The sequence below is a fragment of the Apodemus sylvaticus genome, chromosome 18, assembly GCF_947179515.1.
Source record: "Apodemus sylvaticus chromosome 18, mApoSyl1.1, whole genome shotgun sequence".
Classification (NCBI taxonomy): Eukaryota; Metazoa; Chordata; class Mammalia; order Rodentia; family Muridae; genus Apodemus; species Apodemus sylvaticus.
In genome coordinates, this window is record NC_067489.1 from 58,120,128 (window position 1) to 58,146,927 (window position 26,800).

General features: G+C 41.6%; 1 protein-coding gene across 1 annotated transcript in view; it reads left to right on the forward strand.

Moving 5' to 3' along the window:
- Positions 1-26,087, forward strand: part of Mfap3l (microfibril associated protein 3 like) — a 41,649-nt gene extending 15,562 nt beyond the window's left edge. The window contains exons 2-3 of the mRNA XM_052162489.1: positions 6,672-7,098; positions 20,419-26,087. Of these exons, the coding sequence (XP_052018449.1) occupies positions 6,801-7,098; positions 20,419-21,350 (1,230 nt within the window). The 5' untranslated portion in view covers positions 6,672-6,800 and the 3' untranslated portion in view covers positions 21,351-26,087. The remainder of the gene's footprint in view (positions 1-6,671; positions 7,099-20,418) is intronic.
- Positions 26,088-26,800: the final 713 nt, after the last annotated feature.

Genomic DNA, 26,800 nt, shown 5'->3' on the forward strand with positions numbered 1-26,800 from the left:
TTTACCCATGAACCACTGGATTCCACAGAAGTCTAGCTTCTTTAGGCATGTGTGTCAATGTGATTCCTAGTGCCTTTTACTAAGGGAATCCTGAGGGTCTGTATGTGACAATTCCTCACCATGAAAGAAGGTGGGGGTAGGAAGAGTACCAGAAGTTCCACAGGAATAGCAGATGCCGCAGGGACACCACGAGCCCTGGAACATGCCACAAGGGCAAGGGGAAGACAGCAAAGCTCTGGGGAGCATTCGACAAATACGACCTAGATGTACCTCTCCAGCTGGCTGCATCACCTAGAGGCAGCTGTCCCTCTCTCCAGCTAGACTGTGAGCAGCCGTGACCTATGACTTACTTAGCTTATAGCACTGATCATCCCCCGTGTGCTTGGCCATATATCGACCACTTAAAAAATGCTAATGTTATAGACGTGAAAGGGCACGGCATGCAATAGACTGACTTCCTAAAATAACCGCTAATTATGACTCTCCAAACTAAAATAACCTAAAATAACCGCTAATTATGACTCTCCAAAATCCTTCAAACTAAATTTTCATGTTTTTGGTTTTTCTTTTCTCTAAGTAAGCCAAATATTCTGTATGGTCTTTGCATTGTGTTACCTGCCCATTAGAATCTTCATAGTGAGACGGACTAGGAGTAAGAAGGGAAGTTTGACAGCTTGCTAACTACAATACCCATATTAAAATGCAAGTGACTGTGTCTACTCACCTCAGAGACTCTGAGGAGCCAGGTCCAGAAACCACTCGGATCTGTCCCAAGTATATTAAAATAGCACTGTAGTGTCCTCTTTATTCTTGCTAGCACAAAGGATGCACTTGAGAACGCAGTGCCAACAAGACCAGCCTCTGAGAAGAAACAGCTCTTGACCTGCATGTTATTTTTTAATGAATATCGGTTGTATTTTCCCTGTGAAAAGGGCTATGGTCTCTTTAGTCATATTATTTTTTTTTAAAGTCCTGCCATTTTATCTTACCCTTAGCTTAAGGGCATTTGCTCTGCCTTAGAAGTTAAGAGAGAGAGGGGAGGGAGAGAGAGAGAGAAGGGGGGGGCAGAGAGACAGAGACAGGAAGACAGAGAGACAGAGAAATGAGAAAATCCAGTGTGCCACTTCAGTGTGACACCCAAAGAGGCAAGCCTTTGAATTCTCAGACCAGAGTGACTACAAAGGACCCAAGGGCTGAAGAGTTGGCTCAGCTGGTAAGAGTACCAGCTGCTCTTCCAGAGGACCCGTGTTCAATTCCCAGCACCCACATAACCCGCTCATAGCTGTCTGTAATTCCAGCTCTAGGGAATCCAACTCCCTCACACAGATATATGTGTGAGGCAGATATATTTTGCCTACATATATGTAGGCAAAAACATCAATGCACATCCAAAGGATCCAAAACTAGAAACTACTGCAATGGCTTCTGGTGCCAGGGTGACAATCAATATGGCTTGAAGCCACCAAGCTACATTCTCTAAATAGCATAACTTAGACAGGAGACTTAGAAGCCCAGCTCCAGTAAAGATAGCTTCGTAGGTGGAGTCAGGCATTCTTGTTTAACAAGGCAGGTGATAAGCAGTTCTCAGTGTACACAGACCTGTCTTGTGCTCTGTAAGCACTTGCCCAATAAAAGTCTAACCTTTGATAACCTCAAGTCCCACTCCTAGCTGAAGCCCTGCTCTAACCACTCTTCTGCACTGAACATGTCGACCTTTAACCACCCTGATGAGAGGAAATCACAAGGTCAGCCAAATAAAGGAAGCTGTTTCCGGAGTCACATAGGGGTCTAGCCTGCCTCGACACCATAAGGTTCTTGTTAATGGGGAGGGTGTTGGCTATGCTGAGACAGTAGGCACTAGACTCCCAAGGAAACTGTGGAGAAAACTCTTTTCTTTCTTCTAAAAAAAAGTAAAATAAAAAGTGGCCAGATGATGTTATCATCAATAGTTACCTCTTTGGGTGGATAGTGTTGGAAACCAGCAGTATGATCCCTTCCCTTGGAGAGTCTCTGTTCATTCGCCAATCATATGCTGAGCTTCCTATGTGGCAAAAGCAAACCAGACAGTATAGATGAATGAGGGAGTGGCCTCTACCATATTGGCATAAGGAGACAATCTCAGCATCAGTGGAACAGAATAAGAAGTTTAGAAATAGACCCACCCACATATGATAGTATTTGATAAGAAGGCAAGGTAAGCATTGGAGAAAGGAGAGTCTTCTACAGATGGTGGTAAAACAACTAAGTCTCCATGTGGGGAAGAGAGCTTTAACCCATTGGAGCGATGCTCAAGAAACTCTAGGCTGGATCATAGAAACTGGGAAGCAGGTAACATGGAATTTTGGGTGAGAAAAGTATCTTAATTATATTTATTGTGACAGTTATATTGGCATATACCTAAAATGGGTATGGATTACTGTATGTATATGATACTTCTGTGAGTTTGAAAATTGTTTGCATCATGTTCTCAGTGAGCATTAGCTAAGATGCAGACTCCTTATTCTGACCTGCAAAATCGGTGGCCAGAGCCTGCCTTACTGTCACCCACCTTGTAGTACCCACTGGGTGGTACTTCCTCATCCAGGACCTGCCTCTTCTGCTCCTGTTTACCCAGAGTTCTCTTCTCCCAGGTCTTGGCACTGAAGGCCCTGACTCTGTGTCACTTTCTCAGGGAAGTCTTTCCTAACTAGCTAACTTGGTACCAAGTAATCACAGTGTGCATTTCAAAACCTGCCTCTCATATTGATACTCTTATTTTTATATGTCTGTACTTCTTTTCTGTTTCTCCCAGGAGACTGTGAGCTCCACTTATCATAAACCACCATTGCTTTCTACTCTTGTATCTCCAAGACTGAGAGGAGAGTCTGCCCAAGAGAATTGTTCGATAAATACCTTTTGAATGTGTGAAAGGGTTAGAATTCAGATTTTTGTGGGATGGGGAGAAGAGAGACAAAGGAACAGCGCTAAACGGTTTGGGCTACAGAAGGCAGTTCCTGTAGAAGGCTATAGAAATCGGGCGGGAGCTACAGAAAGAACAAACAGATGCTGCAAAAGACTGCCTCACGACTTCTGAGAGATGATATGAAGCCGGAAATGACCCTTACTGCCACACAGTTTCTCAGAAGCAGCAGTGGCAAGGATGGGAAAAGTTCCAACCAATATTTTTAATTGCACTTTTGATTTTTAATTCATTTATTTACGTATTCTTATTAGTTCTTTGAAATTTTCATATAATTGATTTTGATCCTGTTCATCCCCTTCCCACAACTCCTCCCAAAACCTACCCACCTTCTTTCTCTGTTTTCTTTCTTAATTTTTTTTCTTGATGATTTCTTCAAGTTCAATTTGTGCTGTGATATATTCTTGGCTATGCAACCCACTTCAGCGTGGTCAATTGGTCAGGGGTCACATCCGTTTATTAAGTTTTAAATGTTTTCTTGAGAATGTTTATCTTCGATAGTGTTTTACTGCTGTGAACAGATACCATGACCAATGCAAGTTTTATAAGAGACAACATTTAATTGGGGCTGGTTTACAGGCTCAGAGGTTCAGTTCATTGTCATCAAGGCAGAAACATGGCAGCATCCAGGCAGATATGGTGCAGGAGCTGAGAGTTTTACATCTTCATCTGAAGGCTGCTAGTAGAAGACTGACTTCCAGGCAACTAGGGTGAAGGTCTTAAGCCCTCACCCACAGTGACACACCTCCCAGTAGGGTCACTCCCTGGGCCAATCATATATGAACCATCACAATGTTGTATATGATATTCTGGGATATGCAACCTATCCACTTCAGCATGGCCAATCTATCAGGGTCACATCTATTTATTACATTTTAAATGTTTCCCTGAGAATGTTCTATGTGAATATACTGTGTGTATATCATTTTCATCCCTCTCCCTATCCAACTTCTCCTCACAGTGAATAGCTCCCAGGTTCATTTCCTCTTCTTCTAAACTTATTATTGTCATGTACTTGTATATAGTCTACTGAGTCAATTTATTGCTGTTCATATGCCCCTGTGTTTAGGGCCAACCACTAGGGAATAGAATAACCTGTCAGGGTTATCAAGTCTCTGGATCTTAAAATCTTTCCACTTCTTCCACCATGTCCCCTGAGCCTTTGGTGTAAGAGTTGTAGTAGAGATATACTAATAAGGCTTGGGTACCTCACTGACACCTATTCTCTCTACATTTTGACCAGTTACTGCATCTCTATAGGAGTCTCCATCTGCTGCCAAAAGAATTTTCTAGAACAAGGAGTAGGAGTTCCACTTAACTTTGAGTTTAAGAATAAGACAGTAGAATACAGTTAGAAGTTGTTGATTGTCTACTAGGGTGTGTTGACCATTCCAGTCATGTGTAGGCCATAGGGGTGGCACTATCAAAATGAGTGGGCCTTAGTTCAAGTTAGATAGCTGTTTGTTATGTCTCAGAATCAAGTGCCACTATTGCGGCATTTGGGGATGTCCTTTGGGCTAGTCATTGTGGGTCCTGAAGTGAACTCAGCAGTGTCTACTGAAGCTCTAGGAGATGAGAATATGCATCCAGCCTTCCCAGATAGTGGGGCACTGAGCAAAGATCAGGCATCCAAGAAATAAAGCATATTTTGTGTATAAAAATGTATTTGCCTCTATACTGTTAAATTTGAGGTCTATACAGAAGATCCAGTCAAAGATGTCTTGTGGGAAGTTGACCACAGTGACCAGAAGAAACTCAGGAAAGGGGATTTAAAAATGGCTTTGGACACAATAGGGTTTGGGTGAGAATAAAAGTGGTAGGTGAAACCTTAAAAAGGGTTATGCATTAAAAAGGGGGCAGAGCTAATGATGAACCCTGGGAATTAATAGAAACCTAAGAAGCAAGAATGACAGCGGGTCTTGGGCATGGTGGCTCATGTCTCTCTTGGGGATACAGAAGTAGGATGTCTGTGAGTTCAGTGCCAGTCTAGGTTTTAAAGTGAGGCTCTACCTCACATAAAAAAAGCATTCAGTAATAACTAAATGTACAACCCTGGAAAGAGAACCAATTGCCATAATGCTTTGGGTAGGGGAAGACAACCACTTGGCAACAAGGAGTGATGGTGGACCTAACAAGGGCTACTTAATGAAAGAGCAAGTAAAATATAGAACAAGAGAGTATGGGGGGGGGGGGGGGGAATGGCATGCGAGCAACTGAGCATGAGATTCAAGATGCTTTCCGAAAGGCAGAATAAGTACTGGGGATTTATGACCTGAAGCACTGGTAGACGAAAGACGGTCTCCGCTGCTTAAAGATTAGAATACCGCTGGCTTAAGACACTTGATTCTCAAGCTGATGATGTCATAAGCATTGTGGAAAGACAGTCCTAAACCAAATGAGTGCAGGAAGACTGCCAGATGTCCCCAGTGCCTGGCCAGAGTCAGCATTCATTCCTTCATTATCTTAGTGATTACATGGTTAAGCAATTCTTCCCAGCAGCTCACTACCTCCTGGGTGTAGATGTGAGGGAGGCAGCTGGTGTGATCAAGGTCATCTACGAGCTGAGTAAATGTGTCATGAAGATAAGGAGAGAAGACTTTGTAGAGTGTGGTCTATGTAGTTGGGTCTGAATAACACATAAATAAAACATGCAAGTCATATGTGGGGAGAGAGACTAAGAAAAAACAAGGGTCAGAGAGCCCAGGGAGAAGGGAAAGATATCTGCAGAGATGGCAGACGGCAGCTAAAGGTTTATTTAGAACCTGGGAATTGCTGGAACTTTAGAATTTAGAATTTGGACACTGGGTGTGGCTAGAGGTATAGTGGATGAAATGGGGGGTGGGTGGAGGGGATAAAGGAACAAGTGGAAGTTAGACCTTAGACATAGAAGAAGCCATCATGTTACTCTATATATCCAGATGATGTTACCTAGCCTTGGGGAGGCAGATGAAGATCAAAACCTGGGACTTCAGTGAGTGACTATTGGTCAGTTGGTAACTAACGCTGATGAGAGAGAGAGAGTTCATGCAGTTCATAGGGATGGGGAAATGGGGTGACGGATGAATGCTATCATGAGTTATGAGAACGCCAGACTGATTCAAGTAGTCCTTCCTAATGCCAGCAGAGTCTGAGCTGGGACCAGTGAAATGTGTTGGAAGGCATGTGCTTTGAAAAGGAAATAGGAACCTTTGGGCTATCATGAAGACAGGGGGTTGGGTAGAAGGAACTTTAATAGTGAAAAGTGGGAAAGTCAAGAAATATTATAGAATTAAGAATAAGGAATGTAAATTAACAAGTAATGTAATATTCAGGTGTGGTGGTCTACGTGTATAATCCCAGTACTTAGGAGGTAGAGGCAGGAGAATTTGGAGTTCATAGCTATCTTCAGCTACATAGCAAATTTGCAACCAGACTGGACTATATATGTGATATCCTGTCTGAAGAATAACAACCAAAAAGACAAAACAAAACAAAAAAAAAAGTAAGATAATATCAATTCAACATAAGGAATATAATTGTTCTTATGGTTTTAATACAGAAATGTAAATGTATACTATTAAGATTACACTCCTATAAACTTATAGTGGAATACTAGAACATAATGTTTTAGTTAAGAAAGGTAGAGGTTTATACCTTCATTGGATTGCTTTATTTTACAAGTTTTATTTATAGAATCAATGTTAATATTTGTGTGTCTATTTTTTTTAAACAGATTCTTGATCAAGTACCAACTCCATGGATCCAGGACAGGTTTGTCCCATGGCCTGCTCTGAACAGTGTAAGGTCTGATAGAAGATTCCATCGGCAAACCATCTCTGGCCTTACGGAACAAGCAAAGAAGATGGGTCTTCGGAAGAGCCATCTGACTGTGTGTTTACCACCTTCTGTGCCCTTTTTAATCCTAGTATCCGCTCTAGCCACTGCGAAGAGTGTGACCAACAGCACTTTAAATGGCACTGATGTGGTCTTGGGCTCTGTGCCCGTAATCATTGCCAGAACTGACCATATCATAGTCAAAGAGGGGAACAGTGCCTTGATTAATTGCAGCGCTTATGGCATTCCTGACCTAGAATTTAAGTGGTACAATTCTGTTGGCAAGCTGCTGAGAGAAACCGACGACGAGAAGGAGCGAGGAGGAGGTAGGCATTAAGTTCTATTGTCATAAACTAGAAATGGGGACATAAGAGCCCACGTCCTTAATGTGAGGGGTCCTCATACAAGTCACTTAAAGATCTTTTTTTGTCCTCTTATGCAAAGTCATAAGGGAGACTGTATACTGATAATGACTCAGAAGTGTAATTAATTCATTTTTTAATCATTCATTGATTTGGAAGACAAAGGGCACAAACACTGATGTCTTTAGGAAGAACTCCTAAAATGTATTGCTGTGATGTACTCGAGACATCGAGGAGGTTCAAGAAGGATTATCCCCAAGTATATGTTCCATTTATATGACTTCTATTTCCTGTTGTAAAAATGGCTCAAATAAGCAGTAGAACAATGGTTTGTCATTCAGTGTCCGTTCAACTTAGCCAGTATGGATTTAATGACCAACTTCTCAAAGAATTGTCTGTGCAAGCTCTCAGCCAGCCACCTGCAGAGTCCATTCCATACTCCTTGGGACCTGGCTGAGGTGGGGTGGGGACGGTAAGGAGGAGCCTGCCTGGGACTACATATAAGACACTTGCTTTTACTGAATGAGTTTCTCACCAGAAAATATGAATCCTCTCTCTCTGAGCCCTGAGCTTCTGTCACCAGAGATGGCATCTAGAGACAGGATTTCTCAGCATCCAGAATCCACTCTCCTTGAGAGGAATAATTGTGTGAAAAATCTAAGCACGCTGTGATTGACATGAAAGAGTTAATCTGCTTGATCAGGTTTTGACTAATGAAGTAGGGCATTGGGGGTGTTCAGAGGCAGCGCTCTTCCCCCCTTCTTCTGCTTTGCCCCCCCCCCACTCCTTAACCTTCTAACCAATGAGCAATTCCCCAAAGAGTTTCTGCTCCAGAAAAAAAAAAAAGCACCATATTTAATCTCTTCCCCTCGTATTATCTTAATTGCTCTGCAAACGGAGAAAGCCAAATGCTTTGCATCTCCTTAGAAGGTTCTCGTAATTGCACACTTCTGTGTCACGGTTATGTTCCCAGTGGAGAAGGCTGCTAGAAGTCTAACTGCCTGGGATGTGCCCCTGGCTGTCACACTACCACTGATATTGTTTTGTTTAGCCACTCCCAATTATACCATATAGCAACTTCCCTTCAATCAAAATATTATATGTCACATGTACATTTAACCTAGACAAGGGACAGCCATTCTTCACCAACTCATTGTGCTAACATAGGAATTCTAAGGGAGAGGGAACTTTATAGATATCATAATCATCTCCTTTACTGAAATCTGCCAGAGGTGCTGCCATCAATCATATTGTTGCTAGAGCCTTCACCACTGACAGTGGAGAGATGAGAAACACCACCCTTTTTTCCACAACCATAAGTCAAAAGGATGACATCACACTAGAGAAGGGAGGACAGTAGCCATGGTAACACACAGGCAGGCCTCAGTAACCTTAGCAGGTTTCTATGCAGGGCTGGGCCACTCCTAGGAACATCAGGATGAATGACCAAACTGAGAGGAACAAGAACTCCAGACCAGAATCCACCTTTCCCATGAACCATGAAGCAAATGTTACCCCTTTGTATTTAAAGAGAAGTTTGTACTCTGAACTACCAAGTCCTTGAGAGGAAGAAAACTATGGTAGCAATGTAATACGGAAGCCGAAAATGCAGTCGCATTGTTTTGAATGTTGTTCTGTAGTAGTACCTACTGCTTCAGAGAAATGCATAGTGTCTTCATGGCAAAAGTCCTAGGAACCATGAAATCAGTCTCAGCAAGCGGACACCCTGGCTTGCCTTCTTCATCAGCCTGTAAAGGCGATTGAGCTATACTAGACGGTAGTTACATTTGTTTTACGTTTATTTTGCTTGTGGAAGCTCAAGTGGCCTATTAGAATATACTGTCTGCCGCCCAGTGCTTGAGGATTTGCAGCATTGTTCAGCACTCGCATCTTCCCCGTAGACTTGCTGATAAATCAGCTAGCTGTTTTAAATCTCATAAAAGAAGATGTATTTTCAATTTCTCAGAAAGAACTCAACGATACCAGTACTTGATGTCCCAGCACAGCTTTCGTGATTACAACGCATAATAATAGTAATTTCAGAGCACAAGGTGCATGGGGAGATGCAGCAGACATCACACCTAGCAAGTAGGCAGCACGTGGGAAGTGGCAGAAAGAGTTCCTCAGGAAGCGTTGGCACTGCCACGGAACTGGGGCAGCCTGTGAGAGCCCACAGCCTTTAATTTCTCATTATATAAATGTCCATTTTATAATATGGTCATAGCCTTCTGTTTTCAAGCCAGTACACTGGGGGTTTCAGCTGGGCAGCATTTCATTTGTAACAGAACAAAAGGGTGATTGGATACAGAATAAAGATCACGCTGGTACCCCATTAATAGGAGTTTATATACCTACAAGGGAACTGTTGACACTAGAGAAATCAAATTTGGGTCATCTTCATTAACAACTTCTGCCTATAAGCCTGTGTACCAAGTTATATGTAAAACTTCTAGTCCTCATGGTAAGCATGTAAGGGAGGCGTTGCATCCTCAGGGATACAGACGGAAAGTCAGAAGGCTGGAGAAGACACTGTACAACCAGAGCAGAGCCAGCTGTTTTCCCTATGTCAGACCAGAGTCTCTTTAGCCTTAAGGTCTCAACTGATGAGAAATACTATAGAGCACCTAATGCAGTTAGAATGAGTGTGGGAAGAATCCCCACAGGGAAGAGACCGATTAACCACTATTATCCTAGTTAGAGTTAGGATCTTTTGCTGTAGGGTGCATGTGTCATGCACACACGAATGTGTTCAAAAACATTGGCCAGGTCGCTCACAGGAGCTGATTACCATTGACTTGTGGCCAGCCTGGAAAGAAACTATTTCATCTCCTGTTTATGCAGAAAGGGTGATACAGCTGCCCTGTATGGCGGTCCCATCTGTGCTAGAAAGCAAGGGGCCACTTCCTGTCCTGACATGAGCAGCGGTAGCTGGTTTGTTTGGCTTTCCTGACTCTCCTCAGTTCATTTCCAGGAAATGAACCAGGAAAGTATAGTGTGTCATCTCCAGCTGAGAGAGTTACAGTTTGGAAGTTCTCTAAAAGTGCGTTTCGAGTGGCCCACCGACCGCGTTCCAGAATTCAAACATGCATGAGCACAGCTGGTCAGAAATGTACGGTTTTCTGTTTTTTCTTTTGCTGGAGATGAGTAGAAACGTCTATGTGACTGAGAAGGGTTAAGAAAAGTCCCCCATTATTTCAGATATGCTAATTCTCTAACGTAGTTCACCGTGCTTTCTTACTGTAATGTTAAACCATTTAAATTCACATTAACACCTCCATCAGAGGTATATATAGTAAAAGTAATAAGTATTTCAAGAAAGTTGACTCGTGCAAGACCCTGGAAATATGCCTGGCTGTTAGAGATGACAAATACTTCCTTTAAACTCCCTTCCTTAAAAATCTTCTTTTTGTGTGGATTTATTTTACATAATACTTTGTTGTCAAAAACATTCAAGAATATTCTTGACTAAGCAGCATAGAAAACTGACCAGAACTGCCTTTACATTGCTTCAGTGTATCACAGAATCTTTTAATAGACTAGAAATACCTCTTAACCAATTCTGTAAGATGTAAGTCACTCAATTTTCAAGAGGGTAATTTCTCTCTTCTGTGCTTTATCAAGCGCACACACACACATCCATACACACTCGTGCATATGCACACACTCATATATACACACTCATGCATATGTACACATACTCATGAACATACACACACACACACATTCATGCACACACACACAAACTCACACACTCACACATATTCACCCTCATGCACACACACACACACACACACCTGTAATATATAATGTACAGTGTACATAAGATATAGGGGATCAGTTCTCACAGAGTTGAATATAAATTGCCCTTTACCTTCACTGTAAAGTAGGAAATAGACCTATAAAAAATGCCACAAATTCTTCATTTAGTACATTAAATACTTGAGAATTTAAAAATACTCACCCAAAGGCATTGAGCCAAGTTTTTGCAATTTAAGTGGTGAGCTGTTCTAAGCCCAGGTTTTCTCTTTTATAAAACAGAGAATCCTTTCTCTCCTACCAAGCTGAGTTGCAAGTATTAAATAAACACTTGTCTGTCAAATGCCTGCCACAGTTCCTAGAACTACATACACACACTCATGTGCACATGCACACGCGTGTGCATGTACACACAGATACACCTATAATGTACATAATGCACAGTGTACATAAGATATAGCTCATACTAAATGACAGCTGCTATTATAGTTTATTTTCTGAACTGTTCTCACAATAATCTACTTCAAGTGCTAAAATCCCCATAGAGTCTTTCCTAATACAAAGCATTTTTTTGGATAATCTCTCATTTTTGTCTCAGTTTTTCAACCTCAAAAAATTACTTTGGGGGGGGGGTCTGGAGAGATAGTTTAGCAGTTAAGCGTGTTGACTGCTCTTACAGGAGACTATATTCAATTCCCAGCACCCACATAATGGCTGATAACCACCTGTAAGTCCATTTCGAGAGGAGCCAATGCCCTTTGCTGGCCTCTACATGTACCAGGCATTCCGGAAATAGACATACATACAATGTAAAGGCAAAACACTCATACCTTAAATCAAAATAAGTGAACCTTTGTGAGTTTTAGTTTTGGACTGGTAGCACAGCTCAGTAGGTAAAAACACTTGCCCTACAGGTCTGGCAACATGAGTTTTAGCCTCTGGCACCCACAGTGGAAGGAGAAAAAGAGCTTCCAGACGCCCTCTCTGTCCTCCACACATGCATTATGACATACACTAATGATAATCATAAATTTTTTCAGTAAGTGCAATAAATTAATATTCCCTTAAATGCTATTTGAAATTTTCAAAATAACCATCCTGCCCATTTAATAGGCGAGTCATTTTTGTGTACCAATTGTTTTTTGGTAGGCTGTTATCCTTCTTCTCCTGAAGGCAAAGTATATGAAAATTACAAAGTATACGAAAATATTCTGTGAAGAATAAACATTCCATTTTGATTGTGTGTGTGTGTGTGTGTGTGTGTGTGTGTGTGTACACGCGTGCGTGTGTATGGACATTCAGCTGGAACCTTCTCCTACCACCAACAAGAGTCCATGTGGTCCATTCTGAGACAAGTGTGCTTGTCATACCTGGGGAGGTACAGGGAGCTCCACTGGCCACGTGTAATAAACAAGGGACAAGGATGCTGCTAGAAGGCCTATGACGGGCAGAAGAGGCCCTACCACAGCAGCACCACAGGCAGAAAGAAGGGCCAGGATTGAGAAGCCCTGGCCTTCCACAAAGAGACCACACACACACTAAAGAAACTTTCTGAAGTAGATTCTTTGAGTAAGGTCTTTCAACCTTTAATGTATTTTCTCATAGCAGGGGTCAGTTAATGATATTTGGGTTCACCTTTAAGACTGGACCATATTAGGGGTTAACCTGATAACCACCATTTGAGTGTTTCTTAAGGAAGTTATGCTTAAGTTTGGATGTAAGCCCAGACAGAGTCTTAGCCATGAAAGGACCCTTTCAGATCCATGTCCCGGAAGAGTGACAGCTGAGCGTCCCCAAATGGAAGTCACTTTTCCGAAGCAAGTGGACTGACTGTGCTCCTGTTTTAGAAGAGCTACTCCCAAGAGAGCCTGTCGTCAGCATCCATAGAATGGTGTGCTTGGCTTTTTCTTTTTCTTTTTCTTTTTCTAAAAGAAATCTTAAAAAGATTATCATGTCAAATTAGCAAAAGGATCAGATTTTGTTTGGTTGGTTTGTTTGTTTTGTTTTGTTTTGTTTTGTTTCCTCTCTTTACGAGGATACAAAGGCAGCAGGTTCCTTTCACATATCAATTCCTCCAAGCAGAACAGAGCTGCAGATTTGAAAAGTAAATCCTTCCACCTGACCTTCCTGCCCTGAAAGCTGAACTAGTATCCCTGGATACCTTTGCTCCATGTGACATAGGAAATGGCTTGATAGAACTACCCCAGCACCCTCTCTGAAGAGGACTCTTAGGAGGGTTGAGGGGCGGGGATGTGAGCCCCAGCACACTTGCAGCTTACAGTGTTTGTAACCTGAGTCTTCAGTGGCTTCAAGAAGCTGTCATCTGCTGCTGAAGCCCTTGGAACAGGCGTAGCCATGCAGTTCTAAATTTATTTTCAATTATATTTTGAAGAGAGGCATGGGAGCCTTTCTCCTCACCAGCCTGTTTTTCACAGTTGAAACCATGCATCACATTTATAACCACAAACACACACATTCTATGCTGATTTGAAGAGTGCCGATGGGATGTGATACTCATTCAAGAGACCTTCTATTTATATTTGCATAAACGTGCATTGAAATGTTCCCCCACCTGATCATTTTTATGTATATTGGTCTTTAAAAAATACCGTGATCATTTTGTCAGATCTCCTCCTTTGCAAGGCTGTGAAGCTTCAGAGTTCAAGTACCCAAGGGAAACTGGGAGGAGTTTTAATCTGTTTGTCCTACCTCTCTGGAAATACAAGGGAGTCCGCTGGTTTACGAGCATATTCAGAGAGATACTGTAAGGGAAAGACCCTTTCCTTTAAATAAGTCATCCGCTGACAGACATTCTGAGAACAATCATGTTCCTCTTTAATGCTTAGCCTCAGGAAAGGCAGGGAAGATATAAGGTTTTGGAGAGACAAGCTGTAGCCACCCTAGGGGATCTTTATAGGTTGTGTCCTCACTCTCCTCGTGACTCTTTCGCTCTTAAAACTCATTGATGGTGTTCATTTCCTTGCTGTAGTAATTGGGTCAGAAGTTGTTTGCAACCCTGTCGGATAGTTGTGATGGTGCCGTGTGTTGGGTTCACATTGAGTCACGACAGCACCTATATTGGAGGAGTTCTTGTAGCTTCTAAGTTTAGCTCCAACCACAGAGTTCTGCTGATCTCTTTGCTAGAAGGCCTACTTCCTTATTGGTGTGACAACATGATGTAACTCCTGCAAAAGCCAACACGCATGGGTCATGATCCCAGGCTCATCACCTACCTGACTTGGAACTAAATTGTAGTCTCCTCTAGAGAGACCTGGCAGGGAAGGAAAATTCTGGAACTATACCCCAATCTCAGTGTGTGTCGGAGGGTGGAGGAATTCCAAGAGGAGATGTCATCTAAGCAAGACACATTGTCTTAAAAATGACACCTATTTTCATTGCCTTGATTTTTGTTATATCCCTTAATGATTGCCTGTTGGTTGGGGGTGGGGCTTGTCTGGTTTGGTAAGTTTCAAGAGGTCTAGAGGAAGATCATAGATGCCTCCAATCATGCTTCCAAAAGTTTATCCAACCACGTTAATCGACCTGAGCATAGATAGTGCCCTTCCGCACATTCTGAGGAATGCAATTTGTAGTCTTAGCCTGCCTCTTTATTTTGGTCACACAGAAAGTAAGTGATTGTTTTAAAATAGGCCTGATCCCTTTAAGTTAAATTATGGTTTATTTAATCAATCTTGGCTGGAAAACTCTGATATTATTTCTAGTCCTTATTTCTTACAAATTGGCTCTTCATATATTTTCCCTATGAATTTTGTCTGAACTCATAAGGGGTTGTTGTCGTTGTTTGGGGTTTTGTTGTGTCATTGTTGTTTTATGTTTCATAGCTGTTAACCAGTGGTCTGTCACATATTCTAGAATTTTCTCCCAGTCTGTATCTTCCTTCAACTTTTCAGTGATAAACTTTTATGACTCAAAACCTGTTCATTTGGTGGAAAATGTGATTCATCCTCATTTCCCTTTATAGCCTCTGAAATTCTTGAAAATGCCTAGAAAGGACCTCCACCCCAAAGTTAATCAAAGTTTCATGTCCTCTATTAATTTCATAGTTTTAATTTCATAGCCTAAGTGTATGATTGGGTTCTTATTTATTACACAAAACAGAGATTTGCACGTCTTTTTCACATAATGTCTGGTTGGTTAGCCCAAAGGTGTCTCTCTACTGATTTGAAATGCCTTCTTACTCATTCTTAAACCTCCAGCCAGTTACTTCTCACCCCTCTCATTGAGAATTACAGACTTTCTTCTCTGACTTAATAGGGGTCACATGGCATGAGATTCTGGATATTAGGGTTGGGTCAGCCTGTACACTCACTCTAGTGAGGAAGAGAGCCGTCTAGGCAGGAATTAAGAGGAAGGTCATGTGGTCTTCTCTAGTATAAGAAGTGTGTGTGTGTGTGTGTGTGTGTGTGTTGTGTCTGAAAAAGTCTGTTAAAATGGAACACAAAAATTGAAGGTGCCAATGTCATCTTGTTCTGTCGCTGTGTGTAACAGGCACCCGAACTCTAGCCTGCATTCCTTTCAAGACTCTCTTCGTCCAAGCCCTGCTCTGGTTTTAGACATGGTTTGTGAGCTCAGCACCTCACACCATGTTCTCTCTTGCTTCCTCTGCCATCCCCCACTGGCCCTGAGTCTCTTCTCTGTTCTTCCGGTCCTAGTTCCACCTGCTCGCTCCCGCCTCTGCCCTCCTGCCTCAGCACGTCAATGTACTCAGTGCTGGGGCTGTCTGTTGGAGTCCTTCCGCACGGGCACTGGATGATTTTGGTAGTCAGGATTCGTGTCTTACTCATCTTTGTATTCTCACCGTCTAGTGCCAAGCCTGGTACACACACAATTTATTCAGTGGTATCCATTGACTGAACGACGGAGCAAGATAAACAAGATCATCACCCTTATAAAAATGTCTGCATCCTTGTGAAGGCCAGCATACCCCCTGCAGCCCAGCTCAAAACCCACATCTGTTAGCTCTTTTCTTTGCAAAGGAGAGGTTGTCACAACCCGTTCATTCACGTGTGAGAGATGTCCGTGTGCCTGAGAGTTCCCAGAGGAAGACAGTGACAGATTGCTAGGTGACCACAAATCTACCATAATGAATGCGTCTGTGTTTTAGCCTGAAGCCTCAGGGGTGCTGCCACTTTGCAAGGCAGCACTGGGAAGAAAGGCGATGGAGGGAAAGAATTTGCAATTTGAGGGTGGGGGCTACAACCTGAGCAAGATACAGACAGTGAGAAGGAACTCTTTGGGTTACTGGGAAAATGCTTGACACTCGGTCTTCTGCTTTCTTTTCAGAAGGTAAAGTAGTCTTTAACAGCCTGCCCTTTATTGCTGCCCAAAGCATTGCCTGTGGAGCTGCCTTGGCTTCAGCTGCTGACACTTCAGGTTTTTATTTGCTCTGAAGTGGCACAGCTTCATGAAAATTCAGCACATAGCTCTGACATCCCCACCAGCTACAGTTTAAGCCACCCAGCAGCCGCCCCGGGGTGTGTGTGTGTGTCTGCTTCGTATTCATGGCACCAACGATTTCCTGTGACAGTCACTGTGGGTGTGCTTATGTCTTCCACATTCTGGCAGCCAAAGTTGGGACCCTTCCAGAATAGGTCTCGGGGAGGGTATTCTCCCAGATGGAGGCGAATGGAACATCATGGCACACAGACAAGGCCCGCCATGATTCCAGCTGGGGAGCTACCCTGTGGAGAGGTTTCTTGAGCCTGGTCCAACATGAGGGAGGAAAACCACAAAGCAGAATTCACGGCTTCTTTCTGGTTTGCAGGTCTCGATGTATTAGTAGACCATGAGTAAATTGTTTTCTACTAATCTGAGGGGAAGCTAAGGTTGTGTAGAATTTCGGAACCTCACTGTCCAGAAAACAGTGAACTTGCCAGCCAAGAGAAAAAAACAAATATGTACGGAGCCTTTAAGATCAGAGGATCAGAACTTTAGTTCATCTTACATAAAAATTGGAAAGTGGTGTGTGTGTGTGTGTGTGTGTGTGTGCATGTGTGTACATGTATGTGTTCATATATGAGTATACATATGCACTCATGTGTCCGTAACTGTATGTGTATGTGTACATGAGTGTGTGTATGTGAGTATGTGTGCATGAGTGTTTACATATGCATTCATGCTTTGTGTGTGTGTGTGTGTGTGTGTGTGTGTGTGTGTGTGTGTGTGTGTAAGCTCCCAGTATCTTGACTTACTTTATAGCCTGGTGACAAAATGTTAATCTAGATCATGTGTTTGTTTTATGATATATGATACATGGGCAGGACCCTAAGAAGGCACTGATATTACCTGACTTCATAAAGCAAACATGCTGTTGGTTGGTTTCAAGAACTAAAACGATGTGTCAGTATCCCCCTAGGTTGGAAAGGAAATAGCTTTATTTAACTAATGAAATGGGAAAAGACCAAACTCTTTGGGGATCACAATATATTATATGTGTATTTGTTACGTCTTTCAGTTAAATCACAATGCTCACTTCACACATATGTGTTTGGGCTTCAAAATTTGAGGGCAAACAAGGGTCAGGAGAGATGGCTTAGCAGTTCCGGGCACTTACTGCTCTTATAGAGAGACCAGATTTATTCCCAGCACCCACCTCATAACTATCTGAAACTCCAGCCCCATGGACTTGACTTCCTTCTCTGGCTTTCTTGAGTATACACATGGTGCATATAAACTCATGTAGGTTCATACACCTACACATAAATAAATACATACATATATACATACATACATACATACATACATACATGCATACATACATAATAGCTTTTTAAAAAGAGTAAATGAGATGTTTAAGTGTTGGACATATATTATTTAAGAGATGTTAGATTAAGGAATCATAGTTCTGAACTATGAACCATAATATTTTTCTAAGCAATCATTCCCCATAATCTACTGCAGAGAGCAACAAATCAGGTTAAGCTTGGTACCGAACTACACTGCTTTTTAACAGCACAAGAAGACACTTTCAATGTGTCTGCATGTCTGAATTTAACTGCTTGGCCCATGATTAGATAAATGGGAGTCAATAGAAATTTTTAACTATGTCTGGAGTAAGTATAAAGGTCAAATTCAGAACATTTAAAAATTCAGTAGAGGAAAAATTCCTTTCAGCTACTGTATATTTTTGCATTTTCTTTTCCTGTGAAAGTGGATGGAGTTTCACTAAACCTGTTCCAGTATGGGAGAAAGCTATTGTTAACTTCCATCAGGCACTTCTGTCCTGAGTTTACTAATCTCCTGCTTTTTCCTATCCCAAGCCCAAACTTTGTGTTTACAATAATTTCTCCAGGTAATGAGTGTAGAAAGGCAGTGGAGTGGAGACAACCAGATTGACCTACTTAATTCTGACTCTCCTCGCCATCCTACATCCAACAGAAAGGAGGCAGGTGATAGAAGAACACTTTCCAGGGCATGTCTCTGAAACCCAGCCCATTCATGTAGAATAAAATATCCACCCATGAGAGTATTTTTTCCTGTGCCTGCTGTAATCTACACAAAGCATGTACATTATAGGAAAATAAATAGATAAAGCAGTCATTATATATGCAGCTAAATCTTCAGCAGAAAGATTAAAATTCATGCTTGGGAGATGAAAGGTCACCTTAGCTGCATCAGAATGGAGACTATCGTGCTATCATGGACCCCGTGCTGTGATGACTGCAAATGCGAACTCACAAGAAACTGAAATTACTAGGCTTTCTAAGCTTGCTCTTTCTACTCTTAGGGGAAGTGCACTGACTTGATTGTTAAACAGGGTTACCTGGGGGCTCCAGGAACCACCCTTTGCACATGTCCTTTAAGAAGGCAAGGAAACTTGGCAGAATCGAAGTGAGGGCCTTCTGCCAGTGTCAACACAGTGGGCAACAGGGAGATGCTGTAACTCCAGGAAAGATCACATTGGTGAATCTAGCTTCTTTAAACAAGTTCCTTGGGCTTAGAAGATCCCAGATCATCTGAAACCCCATTCAGTAGTCCTTTGAGACCCTGTCTGTTTACAAGCTCTAGAAGTTAGCAGTGCTGGGGCTTGAACTTGTGAAGGCAAGGCAGGGCACTGCCATTAGAAGTAGTTAATCTGGTCCCAACTTTAGACTTCTAATTGCAAATTAAAACTGCTACTGTAACAGGAAGAAGCAGTTCAGACACGTGACAATAATAGATACTTAAAGTTGTATTAAATGATCCCCACTCCTCTGGTTGGCTCAGAGAACAAGAGACCTTTTATGAAGAACTATCTGCTCACATCCTTAAATCTCCCAAGAGCCCTAGCTTGGAGCTTCCTCGTTCTGTGAAGAGAGTGTGAGGTGGGTATTCGTATTTAATTACTAACTCTGACCCAATACCTGGAAGCCAAACCTAATGTCCTACTTCACAGAAATCTTGGGAGCTGCAGAGACACAGACTCAGAATTCATCCTATCCCATTAGATCTAGAACTTCATTCCCAGGCTAGCATAAAGTCCTATCTACCAAAACTCCTCCTTCTTACCAGATGTATCATCACCCTGATGGGCTTCATTTATTTCCAAGGCTAAAGCTAATTGATATGAATTCATATTTGACCTCTGAATCTTCATTGCCCACTTATAACTCTAAACAGTATAGATAATTCACTGTGAATTCTCAAAATGAATGACATAAATTATGTTTAATTAACTGAAGTCATGGAAGGATTATATCAATCCCAAATATAAGTTGCCCAGGCAAATAATTATAATTCAATTAATTCTCTCCAGGTTTTATGTTTAACCTAAAATGTTTTCCATTCTAAGAGCCTTAACTTCCCCCATGAAGTGTGTTCAGTGAAGGTCCGTGCACAGTCTAGATAGAAACGCTGGTGGTACCTGAAGGAACTCTTTCTTAAAAACACTTCATTTTCTACATTACTGCCAAGAGTTGGAATTCTACACTATAGTTTCTAGTTAGCAATGTAACCTTGTCTACTAAGGAAGTCCTACTCCTTAGGGGACATTGCCTCTGGTAGGCTGCCCAAACTCCAGCAAATGTCCACACCCATATGCAGACAGAACTATGCAGGGAGTTACTAATGGCAAAAACAACAAGGAGGACATGAAGTTGGGAAGGAGGGATGTGGGGCCATGGGGCACTGGAAACTAGGGATGTAGCCTGTTGGTAGAGCACTTACCTAGCATGTTTGGGTCTATGGGTTTGAACCTTGCCACCACAAAAAGAATCAGGGGAAGGGAAAAGAATACAGCTTTTTAAGTACAAATCCACCCTCTAATTATATATGCTACTGCTAAATAGGTACTATTGGTACACTTGCACAACTGTGTCCCAGAGTTTTCTTGCCCATAATATAGGGCCAATATTAACACTTCCTTAAAATGTCCCAGAGGACATGAATGTCACAAGTGTACAGCAGGCACATCTGTCACGTGTGACATGTTATCATCAGCTGCCTTTGATGTTTTGAGATGGGCATAAGATTATATGGCTGTGGAAATCATATACTTTCGGTTGACATCTCTTCCCTCCCTTCTGACAGGAAAATGGCAAATGCTGGATGGTGGCCTCCTGAACATCACCAAGGTGTCTTTCTCTGACAGAGGTAAATACACATGTGTGGCGTCTAACATCTATGGCACTATAAACAACACGGTGACCCTGAGGGTCATCTTTACCTCTGGAGACATGGGTGTGTACTATATGGTTGTGTGCCTCGTAGCCTTCACCGTTGTCATGATCCTCAACATCACCCGCCTGTGTATGATGAGCAGCCACCTGAAGAAGACGGAGAAAGCCATCAATGAGTTCTTTAGGACAGAAGGTGCAGAGAAGCTGCAGAAGGCTTTTGAGATTGCTAAACGCATCCCCATCATAACCTCAGCTAAAACTCTAGAGCTTGCCAAAGTAACTCAGTTCAAAACCATGGAATTTGCTAGATACATCGAAGAGCTTGCCAGGAGCGTGCCCCTGCCTCCCCTCATCATGAACTGCAGGACGATCATGGAGGAGATCATGGAAGTGGTCGGGCTGGAGGAGCAGGGGCAGAATTTTGTGAGGCATACCCCGGAAGGCCAGGAAGCCCCAGATAGGGATGAGGTGTACACAATCCCCAACTCTCTGAAGCGAAGTGAGTCTCCCACCGCTGACTCAGATGGTTCATCATTGCATGAACAGCCTCAGCAGATTGCCATCAAGGTCTCGGTTCACCCCCAGTCCAAAAAGGACCACGTGGATGACCAGGAGGGAGGACACTTTGAGGTCAAAGATGAAGATGAGACAGAACCATCGGAGGAACATTCCCCAGAGACTGCAGAGCCTTCTACAGACATAACAACCACAGAGCTGACATCTGAAGAGACGTCACCTGTAGAGGCACCAGATCAAGGACTGCCACCAGCACACCTAGAAACAACAGAGCCAGCAGTGACATGTGACAGAAACACCTGCATTATTTATGAAAGCCATGTCTAATCTTAACTCCGAAAAGCTATGCATATCAAGAAAATCAGGGGCTGCTCCTTAATACAAATGTAGTATGCACTTGCCGCTAAGCCTTACCAGGAGACGCGCATCCCTTAGGTAAGAGTGATGCCCCCTCGAGAGGGAAGACACCTGCACGGAGTTCATGTGACTGGAATCACCTCAGTAGAAAAGGATCTGCAGAGTGCTGGGGTACAGAACTGATAAGATGGAGCAAGGGTCTGTCCATGTGATCTGAAATGTAGAGGCCATTCTCTGCCAAATTCCTTAATAGTGATGCCCTTTTGGCCAAGAGTACACTATTGTTGTAAGATGTTCTGTGTTCAGGAGCCCTGTCTAATGCGTACTGCATTGCTTTTCCTTTGAAAATTACAGGTCTGCTACAGTAGCAAATGCTCACACATGGGTTCATTGCACTTTCTTCTCAGTTTTAATTATCTTCGCCATTCTTTTCTAATGGAGAAAATTAATATAATGGTTATTATATTAATATTAATTGCTCTTTCTGCTGGAATCTTCTGTGTTACCTTCTTCCTTATTTTCCCTGAGTAGGTTGACTTTGGAGTCTTGGGTGTCAGTCACTGACACCATTGATATCTGTAAGGCATGTGGAATGCTCCAAAGTAATTACTACACTCCTTTTTCTTTCCTCTAATTTTCTCTTTAAAATATATTAATAACCTCACACCTACTTTTCATATACTTTTTGTTTCCAAATGAAGCTGCTATTGTGAAACTGAGAAAAACTTTGCCCCCCAGATAGCACTTTAAGAGTCAAATAAAAACGTTTACCTGCCCAGTTCTGAGAGCATGGAGCTGCGGTATACAGCAAGATTGTAAATGCTTAGATAGACCAATAGCACTCATGAAAATGGTTTACATGTAAGTGTAAGACCAAATGAAGGCAGGTTGTTTCTCTGGGAGATTTACTTCCAAAGACAGAGATGTTTGGTGATTTCCTGCAGGTAAAACACGTCACCTTCCCATGAGGCCTTGCAGGACCCATAGGGTATTGTCAGCTCCACAGTAGATTTAAGACAGCAGCTAATGGCTCCATGAGCAGTATAACCAGGTCCCTGTTAGACTGCATACTTGTTAGTCATTGCAAGATGAGAAAAATAACAGAGATGGTTTTTATCCTGAAATGATTGAATTCTTTGTCCCACTAAAATGCAGTATGTGTAAGGCATCTTGAGATTAGAGAAAAAAAAAGACAAACCAGCCATCCAGAGGTTTAATACTTGACTGTGCCAATAACCAGCTGCCAAGCTTTTGGCAAGGCTGGGCCTCAGTTTTCTTCTCTGTAAGACAGGGCAAACTAGAATGAACTCTGAGAGCACCCCCACCCACCCACCCAATGGCATCACATTCAGAAAAAGAACCCAATATTAACATTTTGCCTCTTTTTACAGTTGTTTGAAAGATTTTTTGCTTTCATCTCCAGGCAATTGAGCCAGTTTTAATGCTGTATTACTTACTCAAATGAGAAGGATCACAGCATTTTCAACAAAATCGAGAATTGTTCCCCTCCAAAAATAAATCACAAGGCCCTCTTCTCCAATTTAGGTTTAATCTCAGTAAAAATGATGAGTGCTGTTATTCTATTTTTAAATACAAACAAGGGAGACTGAAACTTTAAAACAGGCATCAGAGGCCACATAGTGTGTGATGGGGTTGGGACGTCAGAGACTGCTTGGGTTGTCAAAACAAACCCAGATGTTTAATGACTATGTGATCGCCATCCGAGAAAGTGACCACTGAGGTACTGGTCTTTTTCATCTGAGTGGGAATAAAGGGTGGCAGCAACAGTCAGCAGAGGAGGTCATCCCTTGGAGCTCCCTCAGAATTTCATGGAAAGTCTTCAAATTGTAATAATCCTTTTAAGTCAATGGGAACAAAAGTGGGTACAATTAGGTGAAGGGTGTGTGTGTGTGTGTGTGTGTGTGTGTGTGTGTGTGTGTGTGTGTGTGTGTGTGATCTGCATTCTATAGTAGGATTGTCTGCAGAAGTGACCAGGACAAGGTTACAGACAATTAATGTGGAAATCAATCTGACAAGACTTGGAATTTGATCCATATTTACCCTTTATGAGAAATTCCTAGTTGAAATGTCCTATGGGTCACCTAAAGAAACCTATAGCCTGCAGACATAAGAAGCCATGGCTTCTTTTTGGGCTCCCCAGAGGGGGATTTCATACAGTCACATTGAAGGAAAGTTTTATTCCCAGCTCTTAGAATATACAGAGTCCATGATTTTCATGAAGATTGACAAATACTTTGATATATCTGCCCAGTGTACCAACAGGGACTAACTATTGAATGTTTTGTGATGATAAGTGAACTCTATTCTATTCATTTCTCAATCCATCCAAACCCATGTGCAGAATTCCTTGTGGAAACTACAGGGCAGGGTACCCATTCCACACCAATACTGATTTAGGAAAATAAGCTGAAGGAGGCTGACTTATTATGAAACAAGATACATGGCCAAAGAATGTTTCCAGATTGATCTGGATTCTTTAGCCTGCAGTGGGATGGAGAGTAAGGGGATGATTTTCAAACCTCCCTTTTTTAAGGCATCAACTGTTCTTGGGATATGAATCTCCTGCCTTAAAGGGAGCTTAGCTTCATATGGAATTTCTCTATCCAGATTCTATGCTCTGGATCTCCCTCTGCAGAGCCTTCCAAAATGAGAGTATATGAAATGTGGACAATCTCATAACAACTCAGCCGATAGTTTTCCCCCCCAAAGTGAACCTTTCACATTCTTAGAATTATTCATGGAATCCTGTTGAACACGCGCACACACACACACACACACACACACGTGCATGCATGCACACACATGTGCAACAGACTCATTCTGGCAGTTTTAAAAGTGTAACATTCAATCCCAGCACTCAACGTTCAATCCCAATCTTTGGATCTGCTGTAGTCATTCTTTAAAAAAAAAAAAATATAAATCAATTTCTAGTTTCTGACTCATCCTGCTTATACCTCTAGCAATTTTTTTCTTGAAATTCTAAAAATGATTCACATACATATGCATATTTAATTCTCTTAGATAATCTATAAACTTGGATGGTATTTATTCTGAATGGGAAAAAAATACCCAAAATTTTATATGTGGAAAAAAATCTATGTAATTTATAATGGTTTGTTTTATATATTTATATTTTCATATCTTTAGGGCACATCTGTTGTTCTCATCTTTTTGTACATCACAGTTGGCAAAAAGAAATACTAATACTTGACTAAAATCTCTAGGAACCAAATGTGATATATGTCATACATAATGTATATAAATTGCTCTAGAAATATCTGATTGTTTCCACCCAAGCCAAGCATTGTTTTGTTGTGTCATTACGGCCAAGAATGTCTTGGGTGCTTAAAAACATTACTTTTTCAGGAGGAAGATTGAAGGGCCTGACATCCTACACAGTGGCTCTCGGACTCTCTTTCCCTTCCTTATCTTGTTTGTCCGTTCTTTAACGATGCGCATCCTTCTAAAGGGCAAATGAGAGCCGGTGAGATCTCAAGAGGAATGAATCTAGTTATGGCTTATGTAAATCACATCAACAGGTGAGGGCATGCTTCAGATCCTAGGCTCAGGCCGCCACTCACCGGCAATGCGACATCTGCTCAGTTCTGTTGCACACAAAGGGTAGGGCATGAGGAATGAATGCTTGCATGTTTTGAACAGGCGCGGTGGACATTTAGTGCAGCCACTGCTTGGTGACATGGGGATACCCATGTGGCACTGGAAGAAATGTTCTAGAAAGTCAAATCAGTTACCTTTTCTTACATAGTTTGAAGTAGTATGTTTATTCCTGTGTCGGAATTTTTAATGGAAGTCCCAGTGGTGACATGGACTAGGAAGTTCCTTCCAGTGTTTTCATTTGGTAAGCAATGGAGCATCAGAGTCTCTTTAAAACAATATTTTCTCATATTCAACTGATTTCCTCCACATGTCTTAGCACATCCTCTCAGAAACCTCAAAAGTAATTTCTGTTGCTATTGTTGTCTCTTAAACACTTAGGGTTAGTCTTTAAATATCACTCAAACTCCATTATATATTTACAGATACACACATAGTTTTGAACATCTATTAAATTTAAGATCTTGATTTTACACTTCACCAATAAAGCCTTCAAACCAATAACAAAGTTCATTTTATTAATGACCTTTTTATGATTTCTTCAGAGATTAACAGGTTTTGATGAAACAAATCATTTGTGGGTAAAATAGTAAATAATTATTTATTATAATTTCCAAAAGACTAAGTGTTTGATTATTATATGAGAAAATCTCATGTAAGAAGGATGCTCTTTGAATGACTTTTCTTTTCTTTAAAATGGGCATGTAAAGGGGCTAGCTCTGAGAATTCTACAATCACTAAAGGTAGCTAGAATAAAGCTAGAAAGTAAATTATTCTAAGAACATTATGGAAAAAAATAATTTTATTATTTAACCAATTATAAAAGCCTCAAAATGTATCTCTCATACTACAGAACCATGAACAGTGAGTTGGTGTCAGAGAATATGTTCGCATCTATTTTTGGTTTACTGTGCTTCCCTAGTTCTGAGCATTCATTTGTTAAACTGGAAATGAGAAATGAGACGGAAGATGTATCAGGAAGAAATAAGAAATAATTTAAAGGTGCAAACGAATGACTAAGATAGAAGCTGGTATCACTGTAGTCTGATTGTTGCTTTAATAAAGGGTTTACACGGGCGTGTGGCGTGTGTGTCATAGCTTACCTGAAGAGCACTTACTTGTAGCATGAATTACTCCTTACAAATGATATGAAATCTCTTCCCAACTCATTTCCCCACCCTTTTTTTGTTCTTTTTTTGCACCCACAGTGCTTCTTGGGAAAAGTAGAAAATGAATTAATTTCTATACTACTTCAGAGCTCTTAGTCCTTCCCTAGCAAACTTTACAGAGCAGCTTATCTCTGCCATATAAACTTTAGCCATACCATCACGTGGAGAATCCTTCTGGAATCAATTTGGACCAGGAAATTCACACATCTCAAACAACACACCAAAATCATTCATCTGTAGTAGAGATTCTTTGAGTCACCTGAACAACACCAGACCCAGGGTGAATCCGAAGACTCATTGAGTAAATTCTTCATGATCAGGTAAACTGCAAAAGCTCCAGTCCTTTTAGATTTCACATGGGGTGAGTAAGAAAGACTAAAGAATACGTGGAAAAGAACTAGAGCATTCTGCTATAGGTAGAGCAACTACTACTATAAGTAGGCCAGACACAATAGCTGATGGTGCTACCCAAGACACATTGCATATAACATCCCTCTGTGCTTTTGCTTGAACAACAAAGACCTAAGAGATTTACGTTAGCATTATTGAGCGCATTGTCAGCTATACCATGAGAGGAGAAAAATGAGAAAGGTTGCCCTGGTAAACTTGAGCTGA